This window comes from Capra hircus, chromosome 12 (assembly GCF_001704415.2).
Source record: "Capra hircus breed San Clemente chromosome 12, ASM170441v1, whole genome shotgun sequence".
Lineage (NCBI taxonomy): Eukaryota > Metazoa > Chordata > Mammalia > Artiodactyla > Bovidae > Capra > Capra hircus.
In genome coordinates, this window is record NC_030819.1 from 10,882,413 (window position 1) to 10,903,240 (window position 20,828).

Consider the following 20,828-nt stretch of genomic DNA (forward strand, 5'->3'; position numbering starts at 1 on the left):
AGCGTAACTTAGGGCAGCAAAGAAAAGCACAGTGGCGGTGACATTTAAGCCCCAAATCTGGGGGACCTTGAGGTACATGGTAAACTTTAGATTTCCATTAACAATAATTAAAAATACTATCACTGGTTAAAGTCTGGAGTTTACTTAATAATGTAGTGTTAAAAGAGAAAGGACAGGCCCCAAATGGAGTCACTTGGGCTAAAGCCAAGACTTAGTACCTAACCAACCCACAGTCACAACCTCCCCCAGGAGGGTCATCCTAACCAGTCAGCCATTGGTCAGCACCAATGAGGTCATTGGTCACATGGGCCCTCTTGATCCCCAAAGGAAGATGAGGTCGTCTGCCACACAGAGCCCTGCTGTCTCCCAGGTAGGGTACCTACATCTGAAATAACGTGGTTTATTCCTTGTTTTGCTCGTAAAAAGTTAAAAGTGTTAGTTTTCTAACACTAGTTAGTTAACCAAAGTCGTGCCCAACTTTTTGCGACCCCATGGACTATAGCCCTCCAGGCTCTCTGTCCATGGAATTCCCCAGGCAAGAATACTGGAGTGGGTTGCTACATCCTCTTCAGGGCATCTTCCCGACCCAGGGATGGAACCCAGGTCTCTTGTACTGGCAGGCAGATTCTTTACTGTTTGAGTCACCAGGGAAGCCTTTCCATTTCTGGAGCGCCTCCCTCCTTGCCACCTGGGACACTGCCCATTCATAAATCATTCAATAGTGCCAATTAGACTTTTCAATTTTACTTGCTCAGATTTTGCTTTTTAACAGAACCACAAACACTGGTTTCTTAGGTTTGAGGAACGTGCCCAGTGATGTAAGAAGCTGACATCAAGGGGAGGGTCTGGAAAAGGAGTGCGCAGAAACTATCCTCATGGCAACTTTTTCCCAAATCTAAGATTTCGATTTATAGGAGAAGTTTATATATATATATATATTTTAGAAGTTTATATTAAAAAATGATCAGCCTTTCCCCCTTCCTCTGTGGGGGACAGGACGCCAAGCCTTTTACAGACACTGTCTCATTTAGTTGGTGTAACGTCCTGGTGAGGTGGAGGCCACATCTCGTCTTATAGGTGAGGAAATGAGGCCGTAGACTGCTGGACATGGACCTCAGGTGTTGGTGTGATGAGGGATGCAGACACTGCCAGCCCACTCCAAGTAGGCCAGTCTGTGTTTCCCATCTCAGAATATCAACACACACACACACATACACACACACACACACACACACATACACACATATGATCTGTCAATCACCCAGAGCAACCTCCTTTCTTAATAAACTTTATGTGATCCCTTCTTCTTATTGAACATATTTGCTCATGGCCTGCTTCTTCTGTGCGGGCATTAATGGCCCACATGTCCTCCAAGACAGAACTAGCCAGTGATGTCTTTGTTGGACACGGCCCATTCAGCCTGAGACTACAAATCTCCAGCAGACGAAGACTGGCACTTGCTCACTCACCCATGTATTCATTCATTGCTTATAGAAGAAAGAGTTATAAGTAAAATGCAAACCAAAGAATCATAGGGTCGCTGGCTTCTCAGACATTGCACGAGTTGTTCCAGAAAAATCATTCATCACAGTCATCTCAAGAAGCACTGAAAAAGTCCAAATTTCTGGATCTCACCCCAACGTTCTGATAAAAGAGGGCTGGGTACAATGCAGCAATTTATAGGTTTTCAAAACTCCACTGGCCCACCAACCCCAGGTGACCCTAATGCCCTGCCAGGTTTGGGGTTTTGTCCAATAGATAAGTAGCTTCTGGAAATGGGCAACCTCAGCTCAAGAAACCCCGAGGCAGAGGAGCCAACTGCCTTGGAAGGCAGCTTGTCATCGCTAAGCTGCACTTGCTGTGAAACCCTTTTCTATGGTCAGATACAAGGTGCCTCTTCAGAAACTCACTCTTTTCTTTAAATTTTGTCCTCTGGTACAACTAAGATGATGCTGACACCCTCTTTCATATAACCAGCCTGAAAAGAGCCATCATCTTTTCCGAAATCTTCTCTTTGAGGCCAAATGCCCATACTTCCAACATTTTTTTTTTTTCAATGAAATGCATTCTATTAGCCCATTTCAAACATGACACTCAGAACTAGGTACAGTGTTTTGAGGGAGCTCTGAACCCTGAAGTTCCGAGGGGCAATACTTGGTCTCCTTCTGATGAGGCACAGTCTATGGAAGAGGTTCACAACCTTGGCTGGACATTGGAATAATTACTTAGGAAGCTTTAGGAACTACTGATGCTTACATTTCCACCTCTCAGGGATTCTGATTCGACTATCTGGTGTTCTGCCTGGTTATCAAGATACTTTTTTTTCTTAAAAGTTCCAGGTGATTTTAATGAGCAGCCAGTATTGAGAGCCAGAGATAGAACCGACATTGATCTCTCTCTCTCTCTCTCTTATTCTATTGGCTCACACTTAACTCATTCACACTCAGCCTTCTGCCGTGAATCCCTGCGGAGCCAGGTCATTTTCATCATGCGCTTGAGGAACTGATTAGCTGAACTTAATGGCACACTTGGACACTGACTCCCGATAAAACGTCATCAGTACGCTGTGGGTCCATTGTTGAAAAGCTACTGAAGGTCAAGTTGATGGAGCTGCATATTGACTGTGTGTGCTCTCTCACTAGCCTTGAGTCTTTAACACGCTTCTGGCATCCTCATGGAAAACATGAATAAAATTATAGACCTTTGAAAGACACGCTACTGAAAATTCTCTGCAGAAATAAATGATAGCAGGTGCTTTTTAAAGCAGCTGGACACTCTTTCACAGATAAAGGCTAAAGATTTATGATCATGGATAAATCCAAGAGCGTGGCAGTCCTTCTAAAATGAAATGTGTTTCATACAGCTCAGCAAAGTTCTCTGGTGGCAGTGTCAGTAGTGAGAAGTGTCAGTAGTTACAGGTGAGAAGATCCCTGCCCCTCCATCCCAGACGGGGTCATCCTTCCCTCCTCACCCTGGACACTGGGAATCCTGACATGCCCACAGATCCTCCCTCTTGTGGTCAAGGACCACCCTACAAGTTTCCAGCCTAGTCAGGACCAAGCGAGATAAACGCACCGGAACAGGTTGCTGCAGGGCACATCAAGACCTAAGAAGTGACTCAGCAACCCAGGGTTCATGACACTGTCATTAAAATAAGTGAGCATTACAGTTTTTGCTCCCTCCCCTCTCCCACCCTGGATTTCTCTTGGGTGCTTATGGGTTGGTGCCTGCACACTAAGGGGCAAGTTATATAACCCAAAGCTGTCAATCAACTTGTTAGTCAAATGACACAGGACCACAGGGAGGGACCACTAAGCTAAAAACCCAACCCTACCCGCGTCGTGGGCTTCTCAGGAGGTGCAGTGGTAAAGAATCAGCCTGCCAGTGCAGAAGACGTGGGTTCCATCCCTAGGTAGGGAAGATCCCCTGGAGGAGGGCATGGCAACCCACTCCAGCATTCTTGCCTAGGAATTCCCATGGACAGAGGAGCCTGGCGGGCTGCAGTCCATGGGGTCGCCAAGAGTCAGACACGACTGACTGCATACACACACCCCCATTGTGGGACTGCTTCTGGTTTCCAGACAGCTCACCCTCTTGTTTTCTCAGGAGCGTACTTTCACTTTGCTTAGTAAAAGTCTTGCTGCTGAAAACTGCTCTATGCCTCTTCTCTGAATTCTTCCCCTTGGGGGACAAGAACGGAGGTAGCTACTGTTCTGCCAGCGACAGTGAGTGAGCTGAAGCCGCCACACTGGGCTGCTGGGCACTGCCGACTGAAGACACCTCCTGTGTGTGACCTCCCCAACCTTATTTGAATCAACTGCTATGTGGACCAAACTGCAGTATGACCCATCTCAAGATGCTCTGAGCTTATGGGAAGACTGTATGAATAGGCATCTCACTGGCCAGAAAATGAACTGCTGGAATGGTTTCTCCAGAGCTAGAATGTCTTCCGCTCCACTACCAAAGCATCACTCAGCTTTGCATGACTTGAGGAGGCAACATGGCAGAACACGAAAGCTTCCCAGTCAATCTTGGGAACACAGAGTTAGATGTTACTGAGCATTTTTTTTTTAAATTTCTAAAAGTGGTATTTCTCTTATATTCATAGCACCAATCTAGAGTAAGAGTCTAAACTGGCATTTTCAGTCTTTCATCATCTCCAGTGGAGCTGATTTTTATACCTGTTCTTCCTCAGTCCAAGCTGAGCTCTCCTGCCTGGGGCACGTGAGTAAAGCCTCCCACTTCCTTCTATCACAGCAAAGAAAGCTGCACTGAATTCTCTTCAGGTATAAACAACATACAAAGTTGGAAACCTGAGCACATTTGCTTCACAGCACAGTAGCTCTGTGAGCCTGTTACCCAGTGCCCGAATGCCCCACTTGGAATCCCCCAGGGTGGCACCACCTCATCCGGGTCTCCGGCAGGCCCTACAGTCACTAAAACACCCCTGAGAACACCCTGAACCAAACTCTCACCTGTAGTGAGGATGGACACAGTATGCAGTGGATAGAAAGCTGCTGCTATTATCTCCTGGCATTTTTCAAATGCATGTTTACTAGTCAATTCCTCATGTGTCTATACATGTCTTAAAAAAAAAACCTGTAAGAAATTTCTGCAGAAGTTTCCATTTTGGGCCAAGGGACTTTGCATTCTGCAGTACAGACGATATCTCCTGTTTTGCATCCAGAGATTAATATTTTATATGGTATTGAATAAAACAGACAATATTTTTATCCAGCCTGCTCTTCCTGAGTATTTAGGTCAGTTCCAATCTTTTAATTCTGTCATGGATATCATTGCCATTTGTCATTTCACATATTAGAATGCAACCTTAAGATAAATTCTTAGTAGTGGGAATCAAGGTAAAAATGTATGCATGTGGGGGGTACGGGGTTCTGTTATTTTTGGCCATACCACTCAGCAGGTGGGATCTTAGTTCCCCAACTAGGATCAGACTCTTGCCCCCTGCAGTAGAAGTGTGGAGTCCTAACTAAAAGACTGCCAGGGAAGTCCCTATGGGGTCTATTTTTCAAAGCACTCTATAAACACTGTGAAATACAATACTAAGAACAGCATGAGACGGATGATACTTAAATGACTATAAAGCAAGCACCAGTAAAATATTACCAGCACCCTAAAAGTTCCTCATCTGCCTCTACTCTTTATAATCGTCTTCAACCTTCCAGAAGACATGACTATATTCTGTGGGATTCATTTCATTATCGTCAGAAAACATGCATTTTGAAGAATTCTAAGCCAAAGGGGGGAAAAATTGGGGGTGAGATCTAACACATATAGATTTACTGGGAAATCACTGTAGGCTTGTCTTGTCTGAAGCCAGCTTCTTGCTTTATCTTTGCTCATAGCTACTGCTTATAAAGAACAACATAAAAACAAAATGAGAAACAGAGAAAGAAAGAGGAGGGTGGTGGGCATGAGGCAGAATGGTCACCCGGAATTGTACTCACCACAGGGCGAGTCGTTGCTCAATTTCCTTGAGAAAATTTGTATGAAATTTGTGCAAAGGTTCAAAATTCGGGAATATGAGACTTTTCAAGCTTTCGGGCATGGAGTCCTCTTTGCTCACTGTGCTCTGAAACCACTAGGAATAAAAAAGAGGGCGCATTTAGAGGCATAGAGGTGAAGAACCAAGGTCTGCAGCTCTTCGGAGGTACAGCCCACCACGCTCAGAGACATAAGGGCTCTCCTGCCACATCCGTAGGATTTCAAGAGCGTCAAGAGCTTTGAGGCTTTTCTGTTTTCCCTCCTTTCATTAGATGAAGAAGGATCATCTCTGCATTACCGCTTCCTGAAATTTGTTACCAAGCACTGTTGAAGCCAGGACACATCTCTGAAGTGAGCAGCTACTCAAATCAAAACTTCCATACGGCCAACTCCCTGGGTCACCCCTGATTTATGCCCCCGGACGCCCTCAGTTCAGTCCTGAAGAAACTTCTATCACTGTTCCTTTGTTGAAACGCTGAGCAGAAAGGTGGCTGAACCAAAGAGGTGATGCCTCTGCCAGCACACACACTACTCGTCTCACCGAGCTGAGGCTGGGCTGGGCCCCATGAGGACTGCTGAGCGCCTGCTCTAGAGGCAGACACCAGACCATTCCAACTGACCTGCAGTTAGCTAGCTCCTTTCCAGAACCAAGGGCCATAAAGACATCTGCCAGCACGCTTTGAATTTGTTTCTAAGACTGAACGAGATGGATTAAAATGTTAAAAGGCAGTCTTTGAGGCAGATTTTGCCGACATGGCTCAATTTATTATTAGAGATAAGACGAAGTTTCCCATTCACCTCTGAGATCTCTCTCAAGAAAAATATGAGGCAAAACACAAAGTTCTGCATCAGTGCAGGCAGTGAAACGTTTAATATTAAATTTCTCCACTTTAGAAACTTCCTTCCTTTGCACTTAAAAAAATCACAATTATAAAACCTTTTTAAGGCATATTCCAAATTAAACATACCATTACTGCCTAATTTGTACAACTCAGGACTAAAATCCTTTTAACTGGAGTCGGAGAACCCGATATTTAATTAGATCCAGCTTGTCTCCTAAAGCTGAGTATTAGTCAAGATAAATTATGTAATTTAACGCTTTAGGGGAAATGCTACACATACCGAAGTGATGACTTCAAGATCCTTCAGATATGTTCTCTCAGTGGTGGAGACTTCTTTAGCAATGAAGTATGCTTTGTCAGTTGGGAATCTCTGCAAAATTCATAAAAAGAAAAAAAGATACAATAATTTGAGCCTCAGTTTCTAAAAGAGTCCTAGTTATAAGAAAGTCCTAACTAAAGTGACGCATTGCTAACTTACGATCTTTGGTTGGTTGGTATCAAGGCTAAGTAAATTCTTATTCTCCTTTTCGTGCGAGAGGAACTAGAATAAAGAATGAGTTTCTATGATAAGAAAATTGTCTAGGAATGTTTCCTTCCAAGTAAATCCTACTGGCAGTGAAAGAACTCAAGTGAGTGTGTCAGTTACCACTGAAGACTGTTCATTCAAAACTGGGCGCCTGAAAATCTAATTAATTAGGATAGTATCAGAGTGATGCAGCCTTCAAGGAAATGAATGAAAAAGAACCAGGGCAGCCTTTGTCCTGGGAATCGTGGGCTGGTGGTACTGGTTTTTAGGAAGCGGAAGTTACGTTGTTCCTGGGAACATGAATGTGGCTGATCTAAAGGGCCAGGGTGGCAGCAGGCAGGGTCCCTCTGTTAGGTGGGCAGGTGGCACTGCCTTAGCGAGGTCTACCATTGGTTTTGCTTCTCTTTAAACAGTAAATGTCAGTAAAAGGAAACAATCCCCTGTTGTAGCCCATCCTGCTTGCTTCCTACAGGAGTCCACCCCATTCCACCTCTGGGGATATACATGAAGCAGAGATGAGACCAGACACTTGTGCACCAGTGTTCCCAGAACATTAGGCAAAACGGCCAGATGGAGGAAACAACTCAACTGTCCATCAGTGGGTGGATGGATACACAAAATGTGGTACCTCCAGACTATGGAAGACCAGCCAGCCTTAAAAAAGAAGGAAATTCTGATGTAGGCTACAACATGCATAAACCTTGATGTTATGCTCAAGGAAATAGGCACAGACACTGCCTGATTCTACTTTATTGCTCTTGTTCTGTCATGAAGTCGTGTCTGACTCTGCGACTCCATGGACTATAGTCCATCGGGCTCCTCTGTCCATGGGACTTCCCAAGCCAAGTATACTAGGGTGGGTTGCTATTTCCTTCTCCAGGGGATTGTCCTATACCAGGGATCAAACTCGTGTCCCTTGCATTAGCAGGTGGATTCTTTAGCAATGAGCAAATTACTGGAATTAAAAAAAAAAAACAAAAAAATCAACAGGTGAGTGCCTGCCAGTCCTCATACCTTTCTCCGGCCATCATCCTCGTCCTCAGCCCGCGGGCCTGACTGGTCATTCAGCAGGGGGCTGACCAAGGGGGAGGCCTGCTTGGTGTCAGGGCTCAGGTTGGGCGACAGGATGGCATTGGTGGGCGCTGTTCCTCCCTGCGAGTTGATGGACAGCTCTGAAAGGTGAGGGCTGCCAGTCAGGGAGCCTGTTTGGGGATGAGAAGTATTAAAAAAAAAAAAAAAAGTAATTTCTTCTGGGACCCAGTCTCCACTTAACAATTTTCACCTTTTCAAACCTTTAGAAGCTTAGACTACTATATTACTATATGGCACGCTTAAAATGCCCTCCATGACTTTCTAGTTGTTTTTTCCCTAAGTTGCAGCAGCCCTCACCCTTAAGATACCATTCAGTGGAACCACAGTTACGTCATTAATGATAAGCTGGAGAACTCTGCGTAGAGCATAATTACAATAGTTTAAAAAGCACTGTGTATCTGCAAACAGCATCTTCATCTCCCAACTACTTCCTTAATGTCTTAAGAATTACTCGAGAAAGACACAGGGTCTATCACAAGGAGATGTGGAAAAAGACTAGAAAATAGCGCTATTCTAATAGAAGACTAAAGGACTTGGGACACCCAGGACAGACTACGTCTTGGAACAATGGGTCACAGCTAAAGAAAGGGAAAGCAGCTACCTCCCCATTCTACGAAGAACAGAAGCAAGCTGGTTATACCTGGTGATGGCACTCCATGTCTCTCTCACTGTTTGGGACAGAAACACTAGTATCACAATTATAGCAAAGGTGATCATTTAAAAATGCAAAGCTGGAGGTTATCACATTATCACAATTCCCCCTTTTGAGTCAAAAATGACAGGTAATTAGTTATTCCTCTGAAAACGATACCAGATCGTAGGAAAATATAAAATTACCCATTATGAGTCAACCAAATGAGATGACATGCACATGAAAACTTTTTGCCAACAGCATTTTGCAAATACCAATACCTCAACCTATTGAAACTAAGTGGGATATTTCAAAATCTACTTCTAAACTCAAATGTTTCGGCCTAACAGATCTATAATTCTCATGCAGACTCATAGAAACTAGGATTAGGATGAACATACTTTAAGTAGCCTGTAGCCCTGTCAGTTACCATCATCGAGAAAAACTACATGAATGCTTTCTCTATTTTCCAATATCCAGTTTCACGGTTGTGGCTACTCAGCCCAGATCAAGAAGCTCGGGGAGAGAGGTGAAGGCCAATTTTCTAGGAATTCCCCCAGTTTTTTCACCTCTATCCTGTCCTCTGGATTCATTCATATTTGCTTGGACATTACAAGATAGGTCCACCTTTAATGGAGCTGCTGGAGTTGGGTCGTGAACGTGACCCCAGTACAAATGAACCATGCAGAAACCCCCACCAGGCCCCACCCAGTCTCAGGTCTCCCAGCTAGCCGTGTCACCTACATACGGGGAGAAAGCCACCACGCCCACAAAAACAACAGAAAGCAGACGTCCTGCCCACTGACTATTGGTCAGTACAATCACCCTTGAAGAACAAGATCAGAAAATGTCAGGAAAAGTTAGATTCCAGAAGTTTGCATTAAAAAAAACAAAACCCTCCATTTCAATGCCTTGCATTTTCATAAACTTCATTATAACAAAGTCCTGATGTTAGACAAAGACCCAATCGCCCCTCTCACACCACCAGACCCAGGAAAACCCGGAGAAAAAGGCCAGAAATTGCTTCACAAATGTCAATTTTATTGACACTAGTGTACATCTGAATACAATAATTTCGAGAGAATTTCAACTTGTCAAATAGAAATAGTGACAACAATCATAACTGCAATTGACTCAAGGTACTATGCTATTCTCTTCAGGGAAAAAAAAAGAATCACAAAAAGAAAAATGTTATCACTACAAAGAGGAGTTAGAAAAAGAGAAATTCTGGCAGTCTGTCTGGAGATCGAAACATTTCATGCATTTGTGAGTCGCTGCTGGAGAGTCACTTTTTATTTGTTCACATCTGGCACAATGTGGGGGCTTACCTTCAGTTCTCACAGTGAGTGAGACCAGGTGAGGCAGTTTAAGTGAGACCGTGCTGGGCCTTGAATCTGCGGTGACGCGGACAGAAAAAGCACTTGCCTCGTCATTGAAAGAGTTGGAGCCAAGAACAAAAAGCAGTTAGAAGGCTAGCGTGGACGAGGAGTGTGGGTGGGGAGATAGTACCAAGGAAGCCTTGGACCACATCCAGCAGCAGATCAAAAACCAGCTGCCACATCGCGAGGGAGAGAAAGAGGGTGAACACTCTCGAGTGCAGCCACGTCCACCCGCCAAGGCCAAAAGCTGCTGTTGCCGCCCTTGTGAATTCCCCCAGGGACGCTTCGGTTTGGTAGACCCCGTGGGCCGGAAGGACGACCTAACAGACGAGGGCTCTTGGAGAGGTGCCACGCTGCTAAGAAGGCAGGACACGTGGCAGAGAAGATAGCCATCTAGAAGGCTCCCCACTGGACCACACTGGAGACAGGAATCAGAAAGTGGGGCACTGAGAGTGAGCCCGAAGGCAACTGTGCTCCTAGGTAGAGTCGGGGAGTTCGAGAGTCCTAGAGTTCTGGGTCCAGCTACGTTTTCACTTATCAGGTGGCCTAAAGATGTGTGTGCATCACCAACATTACACGTGCAATATACAACTCTGGGGGAGGACCAAACTACAGTAGACAAAGTCTATTTCCAGAGAGGTTACTTCAGCTGGCTTTGTGCCTGATCATGGGACCCGAGAAAGCCAAGGCGATGACAGTAAGACCAATAAATCAATAAATACCAAGCAGCCTGCTCTAGAAATCTATCAGCAATGCTAAGGAGGGGAAGGATCCAAAACTCTGACGCTGGATTTTACCACTGTGAGCCACATCCGTGGAGAATAGCCTCTTTCCTCCCCTTGCAAGAGAAACTCCTCAAGGCTTTGCAAGTTCAAGGATGACAGGGTTGCAAACACAAGCAGGTAATTTACCATTCAGCAGCCAGTGGAATATGCAGATGGGAGTCATTAGTAGAATTTGGCAGCTTGATGAGTAATTAAAATTCTCTTTTGGCTATGAGCCAGTGTGTGGCAAGGGTCTGTACAAACTGATGTCCACAAGGGGCCTGCCCTTGCTCCAGTGTGAGGACCTGTGACCCAAACGTCAATGTCTGAGGTCACGGTTATCAGAGCTAGACGTAACCAATTTTCACTGAAGTAGTCCATTTTACAAATAAATAAATAAATAAAGGAAGCAAACATGGGGGTGTTAGATAAAATGAGTCTGCCAGATTTCTGCAGCTTCATAAAGCCTGCTCTAATCACACAGTCTGTTACCTGCCTTGAAGGCACAGCCCTGCACGCTGAAAAGAAATGGCCACTGGCATTCACTGCTACCCCTTGAACATATTAATGCCCAGGAATTGTATATTTTTCCTCCTTGACACAGTGTTATACATCTCCTTCACTGACACAAAGGAGCTTCTTTCAGCAAGGGGCTCTAGGTAAATAACTTGGGGGGGGGGTGTCATCTAAGAAAAGCACCTGGTTATTAAGGCAATGGGTAGAAAGAAGTATAAGAGATTAGAAAAAGATCAGTTATATCTTGAAAATCTGGAAGCTTTTGATTCTTAAAAAAAAATAAAATAAAAAAATTTCCCCCTATTTTTAGAAATTGCCCTGCATGTTTTTAGCATTCAGTTATATTTCTGGTTTATAACCTTCAGGTCCCTTACCTGTACCAAATAACTTCCTGACACCCTCCCTCCCTACCCTTCAGCTGTATCCAGTGGGATGAATTTATGTCACTCCCAAGGACTAAACACACCTTCACCAATGTTACTCTTGAGGGAGGCATTTCTGGTAATTGCTTTTAAAAACCCTTTTACATGTACACATTCTCATGGCACAGACAATTATGGAACTTCAAATTAGCACTGCAATATTTATGGACTCCAGTTTATCATCCAGCCTGGAAAATGGCTTATCACTTTAATGTAAAATACATTCATAATTCTTCTCTCTGGCTGCACACAGGGAAGCTGGGTTTGCAGCCTCACCCGCACCGGGGCATCTCTCCACCAGCTCTCCGGCAGAGGCACATGAACAGCAGGAACACAATTTATGATCAACGAGCCAGACTTGCACCCTCCTTCCCCTTCTGGGACTAGGCACAAGCCACTGGATAACCATCTCTTCCTCCGACTCTATTAAAGGCTTAAGAGTCAACTCACATAAGCCTGGGAAAAGAGAATTTTCTGTTTTTCAAGTCATTAAAAAATGGCATTTCGAACACCTAGTTGTACCTGCCCTGTTTTAAAGTAGCCAATAAATTGGGAATCCTCGCTTTTAATTAGGTAAGTGTTATTTTTCCTGTTAAGGAGTGAATCAGAAAACCTGCCTTTAAAAAGAATCATCCACAGGTTTGTGAAATACGAAAATATCTGAGATCAAGAATCCTGATGAAAACAAGACCGTTGATGGCTTTCTCAAGTCCTCTTTCCAAAATTTAGAGAGTACAATGATTAAAAAATTATCCATGTAGGTTCCTCAGTATTTTCCCGAGTTACACATTTGGCAAGCTTCTAAATGTCATTTTTCCATCATTACTTATCTTCTGTTATTTGGTTCTAAAATATAGGAGACTGTATCTCTATGTACCCACAATGTGCTTCAAAGGCACATGCAGAAAATACATTACAGATGCAGGTTTTCATTTATTTTTAAAAAGGCTCTTTCTAAATCTCCCTCTAAAAGAGAAGACAAACTTTCTTTGGAGATGGCTGCATTTGAAAGCCAGTTATCAAAAAAAAAAAAAAAAAAAAGGTCAGTGTTGTATTGATTCATGGCTAGTTTCCAGAACAAGCATGATTCACTCTAGTCTGATAACGAAGCTGGATCCCACTCCAGTGGAATATGTGAGGGGGAAAAAAGGGCTGACAGTATTTCACTGAAATTACAAAATTCCCTAAGAAAAACCAGATTACAGGATTACCAATCAGAGCAGGGTTGCCTTCTTCTTGACAGCTTAGGTGTTGTGGGAAATGTACGTGCTTCTTAGACCAAGTTCCTTGAAGAAAAGTTTTACAAGCAGCCAAACATCAGCGTTACTGTTCATCATGAAGCAATTCAGAAGAGCAACGGTGACGCAAGTTGCAGAAAAATAAAGAGAAACGCTGCGAATGGGAGAATATGGCGGTAGCGGGGGTCGCAGTGTCTGGGTTGGGGTACATGGTGCTTTGAACCAGTGAAAAACACCATCTTGTACTTAGAACAAAGCTTCAGGCATCAGTAGGAACGAACAGTTACAATTGACAGTTTTTTACAGCAAGATACCTGTTAGGTCAAGTACAACCCTCTTTCGATTGAGATTGACAAGAGCTATTAATCTCGTGCATACCCCATGACATGAGTTTGGCCTTCCCTGCTTAAAGAATCACGTGTTCACTGTTACCAGAGAAACCAGCTACCATCCCAGTGGAATAAATCCATGCTTTAGTGAGATACTGTGCTCAGCCGTGGCGAGAAGATGGAACCAGACAGTATCTGTGAGAGCCTACATTCTGGGTAGACAGCAAACCATTACTCAAACAGCTCATTGGCCACAGGCGCCAGCTAGCGCGGAATCACAGAAAGTTCTCTCTTCATTTCTACCTACCTGACTCCCTAACAAAACACACAGCTAAACTCTTATAAGCTATATAAACTTTGCTATTCCCTTGGGAATAGAGGGTGTGTGTGTGTGTGTGTGTGTGTGTGTGTGTGTGTGTGTGTGTGTGTCTGTGTGTGTGTGTGTGTGTGTGTGTGTGTCTGTGTCTGTGTCTGTGTGTCTGTGTGTGTGTGTGTCTGTGTCTGTGTGTGTCTGTGTGTGTGTGTGTGTGTGTGTGTGTGTCTGTGTGTGTGTCTGTGCACACTTAGCTGCTCAGTTGCGTTCAACTCTTTGCGACCCCATGGATTGTAGTCCACCAGGCTCCTCTGTCCGTGAGATTCTTTTCCAGGCAAGAATACTGGAGTGGTTGCCATTTCCTCCTCCAAGGGATCTTCCAGACTCAGGGATCGAACCCACGTCTCTTGAGTCTCCTGCACTGCAGGTGGGTTCTTTACCACTAGCACCACCTGGGAAGCCTATTGGAATAGATGCTCCCATTGAACAATAGGAAGACAACCTTTTGGCTAGCTGTCTGAGCTCCCCTATGTAAGCTCCTTCACAGATGCTCTCTGTTTCCATGAGCCCTGCTGTGCCTCCCCCCAACTACAGAGATCCTGCTCACTTCCAAAGGCCACCCACACCCCCGCACAGTATGAAATGCAGGCCTGGAGAAGATGAAGTCGGGAAAACGAAGTCCATTCTGTTCATCTTCTATTTCCCCACCTTTAGTGAAATACGGTACCACCGAGCAAGACCACTCAGGATGTCTCCGTGGTAAAGCTTGCTGTTTAGTGAGCAGGATCACTGTATTCTAGAAGAAACAGGTATTCCAAGTACAAATTGGTATTCAGTCATGTTAAAAAAAAAAAAAAGGACGTCAAACAGTGCTCCAACAATGCAGGGAACAGAAGGTACACCATGCTCTGAGGATAAAGACAGAACGTTGGGGGAAAAAAGAAGCTTTCTTTTCGGTAGGTACATGCTGACCATCCAGGGCATACCATGGCACGACAGAAAAATGTTTTCTCAACTCGATTAAACAAATGACAAAAATGAGAATGAAGTCCCCAGCCTTGTCTACTGTAAAATTAACAGCGTATTAGAAATTTTTAATAAAACATTAAATATGCGCACAGAAAGAACAGAAGGGAATTGGGTTAATAATAAAGGCCAAGCTTGTGAGATGGGGTTAGTTAGGTTCTCATGGCAACTTTCCAGGCAGAAAGGAGGTGAGGGCAAGGGACTGAACCCACTGGCCATTCAGATGCGAGTGTAGACGGCAGCGGGGGTGTGTCCTCTAGGGAAGGCTTATCTTTGGTCTTTCCATAAACCATTGTGGGCAGAGTGACAAATGCTTTCTTTCTTACAAAGTAACTTCCAGGCCCAGGAAAAAGCAATTGTTGGCCTAGTTTCAGGAGCCAGAAAGGTCATCTGTGAAAATGACAGGCCCACCACAGGTTCCAAAATGATCCCTCTATTGTTTCCTATTCGAGAGGCAGTCAACAACCCCAATTTATAATAAAGGAAAAGCATTGCTTTCAAACTCTCAAACTAAAACCTCCACCTCTTTCGATGCTTTTTTACCGCACACACACATCACACACACTCACACTGATCCTTCCTCTCTCCTTACTATTTTGGTTTACATTGCATTTGGCAGCGATTTCTAACTACTACTCTTCAATAGCCTCAAGTCTTTGCACTTGGCCCCTAGCAGCAAGCTCACGCAATTCCTAGGACCATTTCCATGGTTACATCAACCGTATCTGCCTAGGAGCTAGCTAACCTTCCACACCGGCTCTCGAGTACACCCTTAGATCAGATAATCCATGTCAACTGCTATGAGGTTTCAATCCTCCTACTTTCAAATGTAAAACCACCCCAAGACATATCAGGGTAACCTGATCTAACACCCACACCAAGATGCCAAGGAGCTGTCTTCTACCAGAAGTTACAGCTAAACACCAGAGGCCAAGAAGGTTGCCAAAGGCTGTTTTCAGGCTAAGCTGTGATGTCTGCACCGTTTAGTCCGTCCACACGGAAACGATCCTGAGCAAATCAGGGTCTCTGATTTTTAAAGCTTTTAGGAAAAGAAGATTTTCTCATTACTCCAGGTTCCACCAGGGTTTTAACTGCTTTCACTGGAAAAGAAAAAAAAAAAAGTTCCCCATGTTGGAGGGTTCGTCTATGCTTTCTGGAGTGATGTGTGGTGAAATTTTATGAAGCAAGACCTTTTTTTGTTTCCACAAGACTCAACTCATCTCCTTTCAGATATATCTATGGCATATAAATCAGCATTTGCAACTTCCATTCATAGAGGAAATACTCAAAATCTCGCAAGTTTCCCAGGAAACAGTAATAGTCCTTTTCCAAGTATGTGTCCAAACAGGTGGAAATCAGGCCACTTTTGATCTTTGATGTCTAAAATACTAGGCCAAATCATGGGTATTTTTGCTTTTCATGATGATGATTATTTTTTTTAATTTTTAAAAAGGCTGCCACATTAAGCGGCATGCTTATTTTGATCCAAAAGTCATGGCTTCAATTTAGAAACCAGCAACCAGTGTTAGAGGTATACACAGTGTACACTAGAGACCAGAGTTCCCTGTATTGCATTTCACTTAACTAAACAGAAACAGATGGAATTAGACTAACAAGGAAAACACAGCACCAATGAATTCTTTAAATGTCACCAGAGGCAAGTTTTTTAATCATTCTTTTCTTGTAGAGGCTCAGCCACTAGTACCTTTCTTTCCATACATTCTTATGAGCTTGGCAAACATGGCTGACTTTAAAATTCATCTGAGAGCTATTAGCAATGGTTTATTTCAAAACGTCCACCTCTTCCAGGTTAAAAGAAACTTACTCTATTGCAGTGGTTGTGCTGGAAGATTCTTCTGCAGTTTGATTTGTAAAATCTGCAGCAAGAGAGCTGACCCTTGGACAATGCTGCAGGAGTCAGGGGTGCAGACCCTCTGAACAGCAGAAAATTCACATGTAACTTGGGATCGGCCCTCTGTGTTATACATTTACACTTCTGCATCTGCAGATTCAACCAACTTTGGACTGGGTAGTGCTGTATTATTTACTACTGAAAAAATATCCAAGCGTAAGTGGACCTGCATTGTTCAAATCCATGTTGTTCTTCTAAAGTCAACTGGAGCTTCATCACCGTAAAACTAGAGGAAGGCCAGCATTAGAGTCATTAAGCTCTTCAAAGGATGGATGTTTATACAGTACAAAGGAGAAGATGAAGAACAAAAAAGCCTTTCTTGGGGAAGCAACTCAGAGAGCTCTTTAAATTCTGGTTAATAAAAATAAGGACTCAGACAAAAAAGAGTGATCAAAATAGAAGCAAATAAACTCAAACCTAATGAGGAGGAGTTTCCCCAAGTTGCTTAATTTAAGGCTGGGCCTACCTGTAGTCCAATTACTCACTAATGACTTCGATTTCACCAAACCCATGAATATTCATTGGAAGGGCTGATGCTGAAGCTCCAATAGCTTGGCCTCCTGATGTGAAGAGCCAACTCAATGGAAAAGACCCTGATGCTGGGAAAGGTTGAGAGCAAGACAGGAAGGCAGTGACAGAGGATGAGATGGTTGGATGGTATCACCAACTCAATGGACATGAGTGTGAGCAAACCGTGGGAGATAATGAAGGACAGGGAAGCCTGGCATGCTGCAGTCCATGGGGTCACAAACAGTCGGACACAACTGCGCAACTGAACAATAGCAACATACTGTGCTGAAGTAGGGAATAGCAGTTTAAGTGGAAAAAGTTGATTAAAAACATAGGAACGCTGGTTAAAGATAGGAAAAAGGGAAGCTGATATGCATGTTCACCAGTTTTAACAAAATTTAAAATGGCATCTTAATATTTTAATTGTTTCTTCTTTTAGAAACTGCTTGACAACACAGTCAAACTGATTCGAGAGCTAAGATGCAAGTGGGGTTTCTGATTCAACTGTGGACCCGCTGGGTTTCATATACTTGATGGAAATTTAATGAGGCTCATGTTATATTTTGGTTTTGCAAAAAACAAAAAAACAAAACACATTGCTTGGTTTGAATCTTCAAAGTGGTTCTGAAGACTCAAATGGGAATTATTCACATTGTAAGTGCAGGCCACAGCAGCACAACTTGGTGAGATAAATCCGTGAGAAGTTTCCAAATGAGTCACACATGCAGGGAAGAATCTGGCCCACCGACGTTCTTTAATTAAATGCCTGTCTAATAAAATGTCATCAATGGCATACAGATGACCGGTAAAGGAGCCAGGGCAACTGGTTGTTGAGTTCTGGAACTCATTAAGTGCATTTCTTTATGCCACGAGAATTTCTTGCATTTTTATCTTGCCCCGAATGAGCAACAACAAAGTATCTATCGCAAAAGGGTCTATAATTTACATATTTTGAAATATTACCGAGCGAAAGATATTAATGCAGGAAGGCCATGGAGTAGCCCTGAGTGGCTTGAACATTTCTGCTGCTATATCTGGCTTGTTTTCCATCCGAGGCCTTAAGAAGACATCATTGCATACAGCAGCCACAATGTGAAGACCTGACTTCCTTGCTGATGCAGGCAACCCCTCCACTGGCTACTGACTTAGAAAAACTGGTGGACAGGTCTTGGGAAACCCTTTGGAAATCTGAGAATTCATGGGTCTCTCATCTCTGCTGCCCATTCTGTTTATACTCAGGCCCATCTCTGACCTCCCTGCACTTAGTTCAACTTCATGGATGTGTCTGCCCTTCTTAGACCACACAGGGAGATTGCAAAGGCCAGGGAAGGGCTTGGGGACCAGTCTCGCTAGAGGCAGGGAGCATGGAAGGTGGGAGGGTGGAGGCTGTTGGCTTTCCCGGACAACCTAACCTCAGTGAACTGGCTCTACTTCCCGGCTCACAGAATGCTTAGGCTGACTCCCCCAGCAGTGCAGGCAAGCTCTCCCAGAGGCAACAAGTGAATATTCTGAGCACTTCAGAACACGGGGCTTTTGAACAAACTATACCCCTCTGCCTGTGCCCCTCTTTTCCTATAAGCACCATGAACCACAGCAAAATTGCCACTCTCACAAAGACTGGCTGAGAAGCAGAAACTGAGTTGTTTGGCTGGTACAAAACCAACCTGAGAGAAACCCTCCCAGTGACCCTAAAAGCGGAAAATCTTGTCAATATAGAACTGCGCACACCACTGTGGATCAGTTGCTTTTGAAAACACTTTAGATAAAAGCCTACTTCTTCAGGCGAAAGCAAAACGAAATAATTAATGGAATACGTTTTGCTTTGGGATTTACATCTGATGATTCACAGTCTAAGCTGGGTTAAGTTCATACCTTTTGCTCCTCCATATTTCATGATCAGACTGCTATATGATTAGAGGTGAAAACAAAACTCATTTGGCAAACCACCTTCACAAATAAAACCACAGATTCCAAAGGTGACTCTGTTTAACTCACACTTGACTACTTTTTATATAGCAAGTTGACATCTTTTTCTAAGTTCAAAACAGGAAAAGCAAATTGGGATATAAACTGTAAAAATCCCACAAAATAAAAAGCAGAAGTTCCTCTTACCTACTATGGACTCTTAACAACCTAAGCCTACATGATTCCTAGTCTTCATGATTTTAATTATGAATCCACACGAGAAAAAGATAAAACATTGAATCCAAAAGTTCCTAGTGCATTAAGATGCCACAAAGAGTAAAACGCTGAAGTCTAGAGGAAGGCTCTGGTTTTAGCTTTGTCATGCAATAGCTATAGGACAGCACGAAGTCTCTTATCTTCATCAGAACAATGTTTCTCAACAATAAATGAAGGTTTAACCAAGGTGACCGCTAAGATCCCTTCTGGTTTTAAAATTCTGCAACTCTGTTAAATATGTAAATCTAAAGCAAGACATGAAGAGACTACTTCAATGAACATCTTTCAAGCTATCCAGTAATCAATTTGATTCATCAATCATGCACTGAATCAAATGACTAGGAAGATAAAGCCAAAGTGTGCATAAAAATGGATTAAGTTTCCAGAATCTTTAAAACCGATGTCTTGACATTCATGTGGACAGACAGTCACGTGTGAACCACAGGGTCTGTCAATATTTTTGCTTGTTCAACGCTGCTGCCAAATTCTACTCAGTTTCCTAAACACGCTTAGTTAGCGCTTCCTCATGACAAAGCCACATGATCAGCTTTTGTAAGGCCACTGGCAAGGCGGCCCCCCAGGGATGGATCACTGTTACAACTCTTTCCAATAGTTCTGTAGTTACTTAGGATCTAAAATTTTTGTTCTACAATTGATCTTAAAAAAAAAAGTTCCAAAGACTAAAAAGTACCACAGAGCAGGCAAAGTAGCAAAACACCAAAAAACATTTCATCTGTAATGCTTTTCTTATTCGGCAAGCAAGCCAACATTTCAGCTAACACCTTCATCACATTCCACTAGCTTCTAGAAGGCAATAGCATCCGGCCGAGAAATGACCCTGGCTGCCTAGCACAGCCATCTGGGGAGCCCCAGAGGCACTCCAGGGCAGTTATATCTCAATTTCTAGGGTCAGGGCACAGGCAGCAACCATTTTTAAAATGTCTCAGCTGATTCCAAAGTGCCGCTAAGGCCAAGAAGCAATGCAAGTTCAAACCACCCTCCAACTGAAATGCAGGAATACTCGGTGGAAGGCACTAGTATAGGTGGGACGATTTAAAAAGAAACCAAACCTCTCACTACTTCCACTTTCTTTTTTTCCTGTACAGAGAAACAGCCCGAAGTCACTGATCTGGGGAGAAGACACTGTTCCTGAGAGTGTGAATGTTAAGAATATGCATAAAAATCAACCAAAGGCCATGAGACTGGGGAAAACAGTCCTTCTCAGCAGAGTGCACTATTCAAAGGCAGGCGCTGGGTTTGCTAACTTCTTGGTGACAATAGCATGCACCGTTCGAGATCTTACTTTCTCCTGTGTTATCACTCCAAAGCATCTCTCTGCTTCACCAAGAGGTTCTGACAGCCAGTTACAGCTTCTTCAAGCATCACTAACATTTGACTCACGAAAGCAAACTCAAACCAAACCAGCAATCCCACACCAATTATAGTTCATGAGGATTTATATCATTTCACCGGAAGTCTGCAAAGAAGAGAAAGAATTCCACATGCTTCTGATTTAAATATTCATTAGTCTTCACTAATATTTCAATCACGCTTCATCTCAACAAGCAATCAACTTACACTGGGCCTTGAATTTTGTCAATTCCTCACTTTATGAGGCATAACAAAGCAGTCCTCCTTTTAA

General features: G+C 43.5%; 1 protein-coding gene across 3 annotated transcripts in view; it reads right to left on the bottom strand.

Moving 5' to 3' along the window:
* The window catches only part of FARP1 (FERM, ARH/RhoGEF and pleckstrin domain protein 1), a 305,988-nt gene that overhangs the window by 30,781 nt on the left and 254,379 nt on the right, over positions 1–20,828 (bottom strand). For all 3 annotated transcript variants that reach the window (XM_018056422.1, XM_018056421.1, XM_018056420.1), the window contains exons 14-16: positions 7,888–8,075; positions 6,628–6,717; positions 5,469–5,602 (exon numbers count right to left, since the gene is read on the bottom strand). In XM_018056422.1, the coding sequence (XP_017911911.1) occupies positions 5,469–5,602; positions 6,628–6,717; positions 7,888–8,075 (412 nt within the window). The remainder of the gene's footprint in view (positions 1–5,468; positions 5,603–6,627; positions 6,718–7,887; positions 8,076–20,828) is intronic.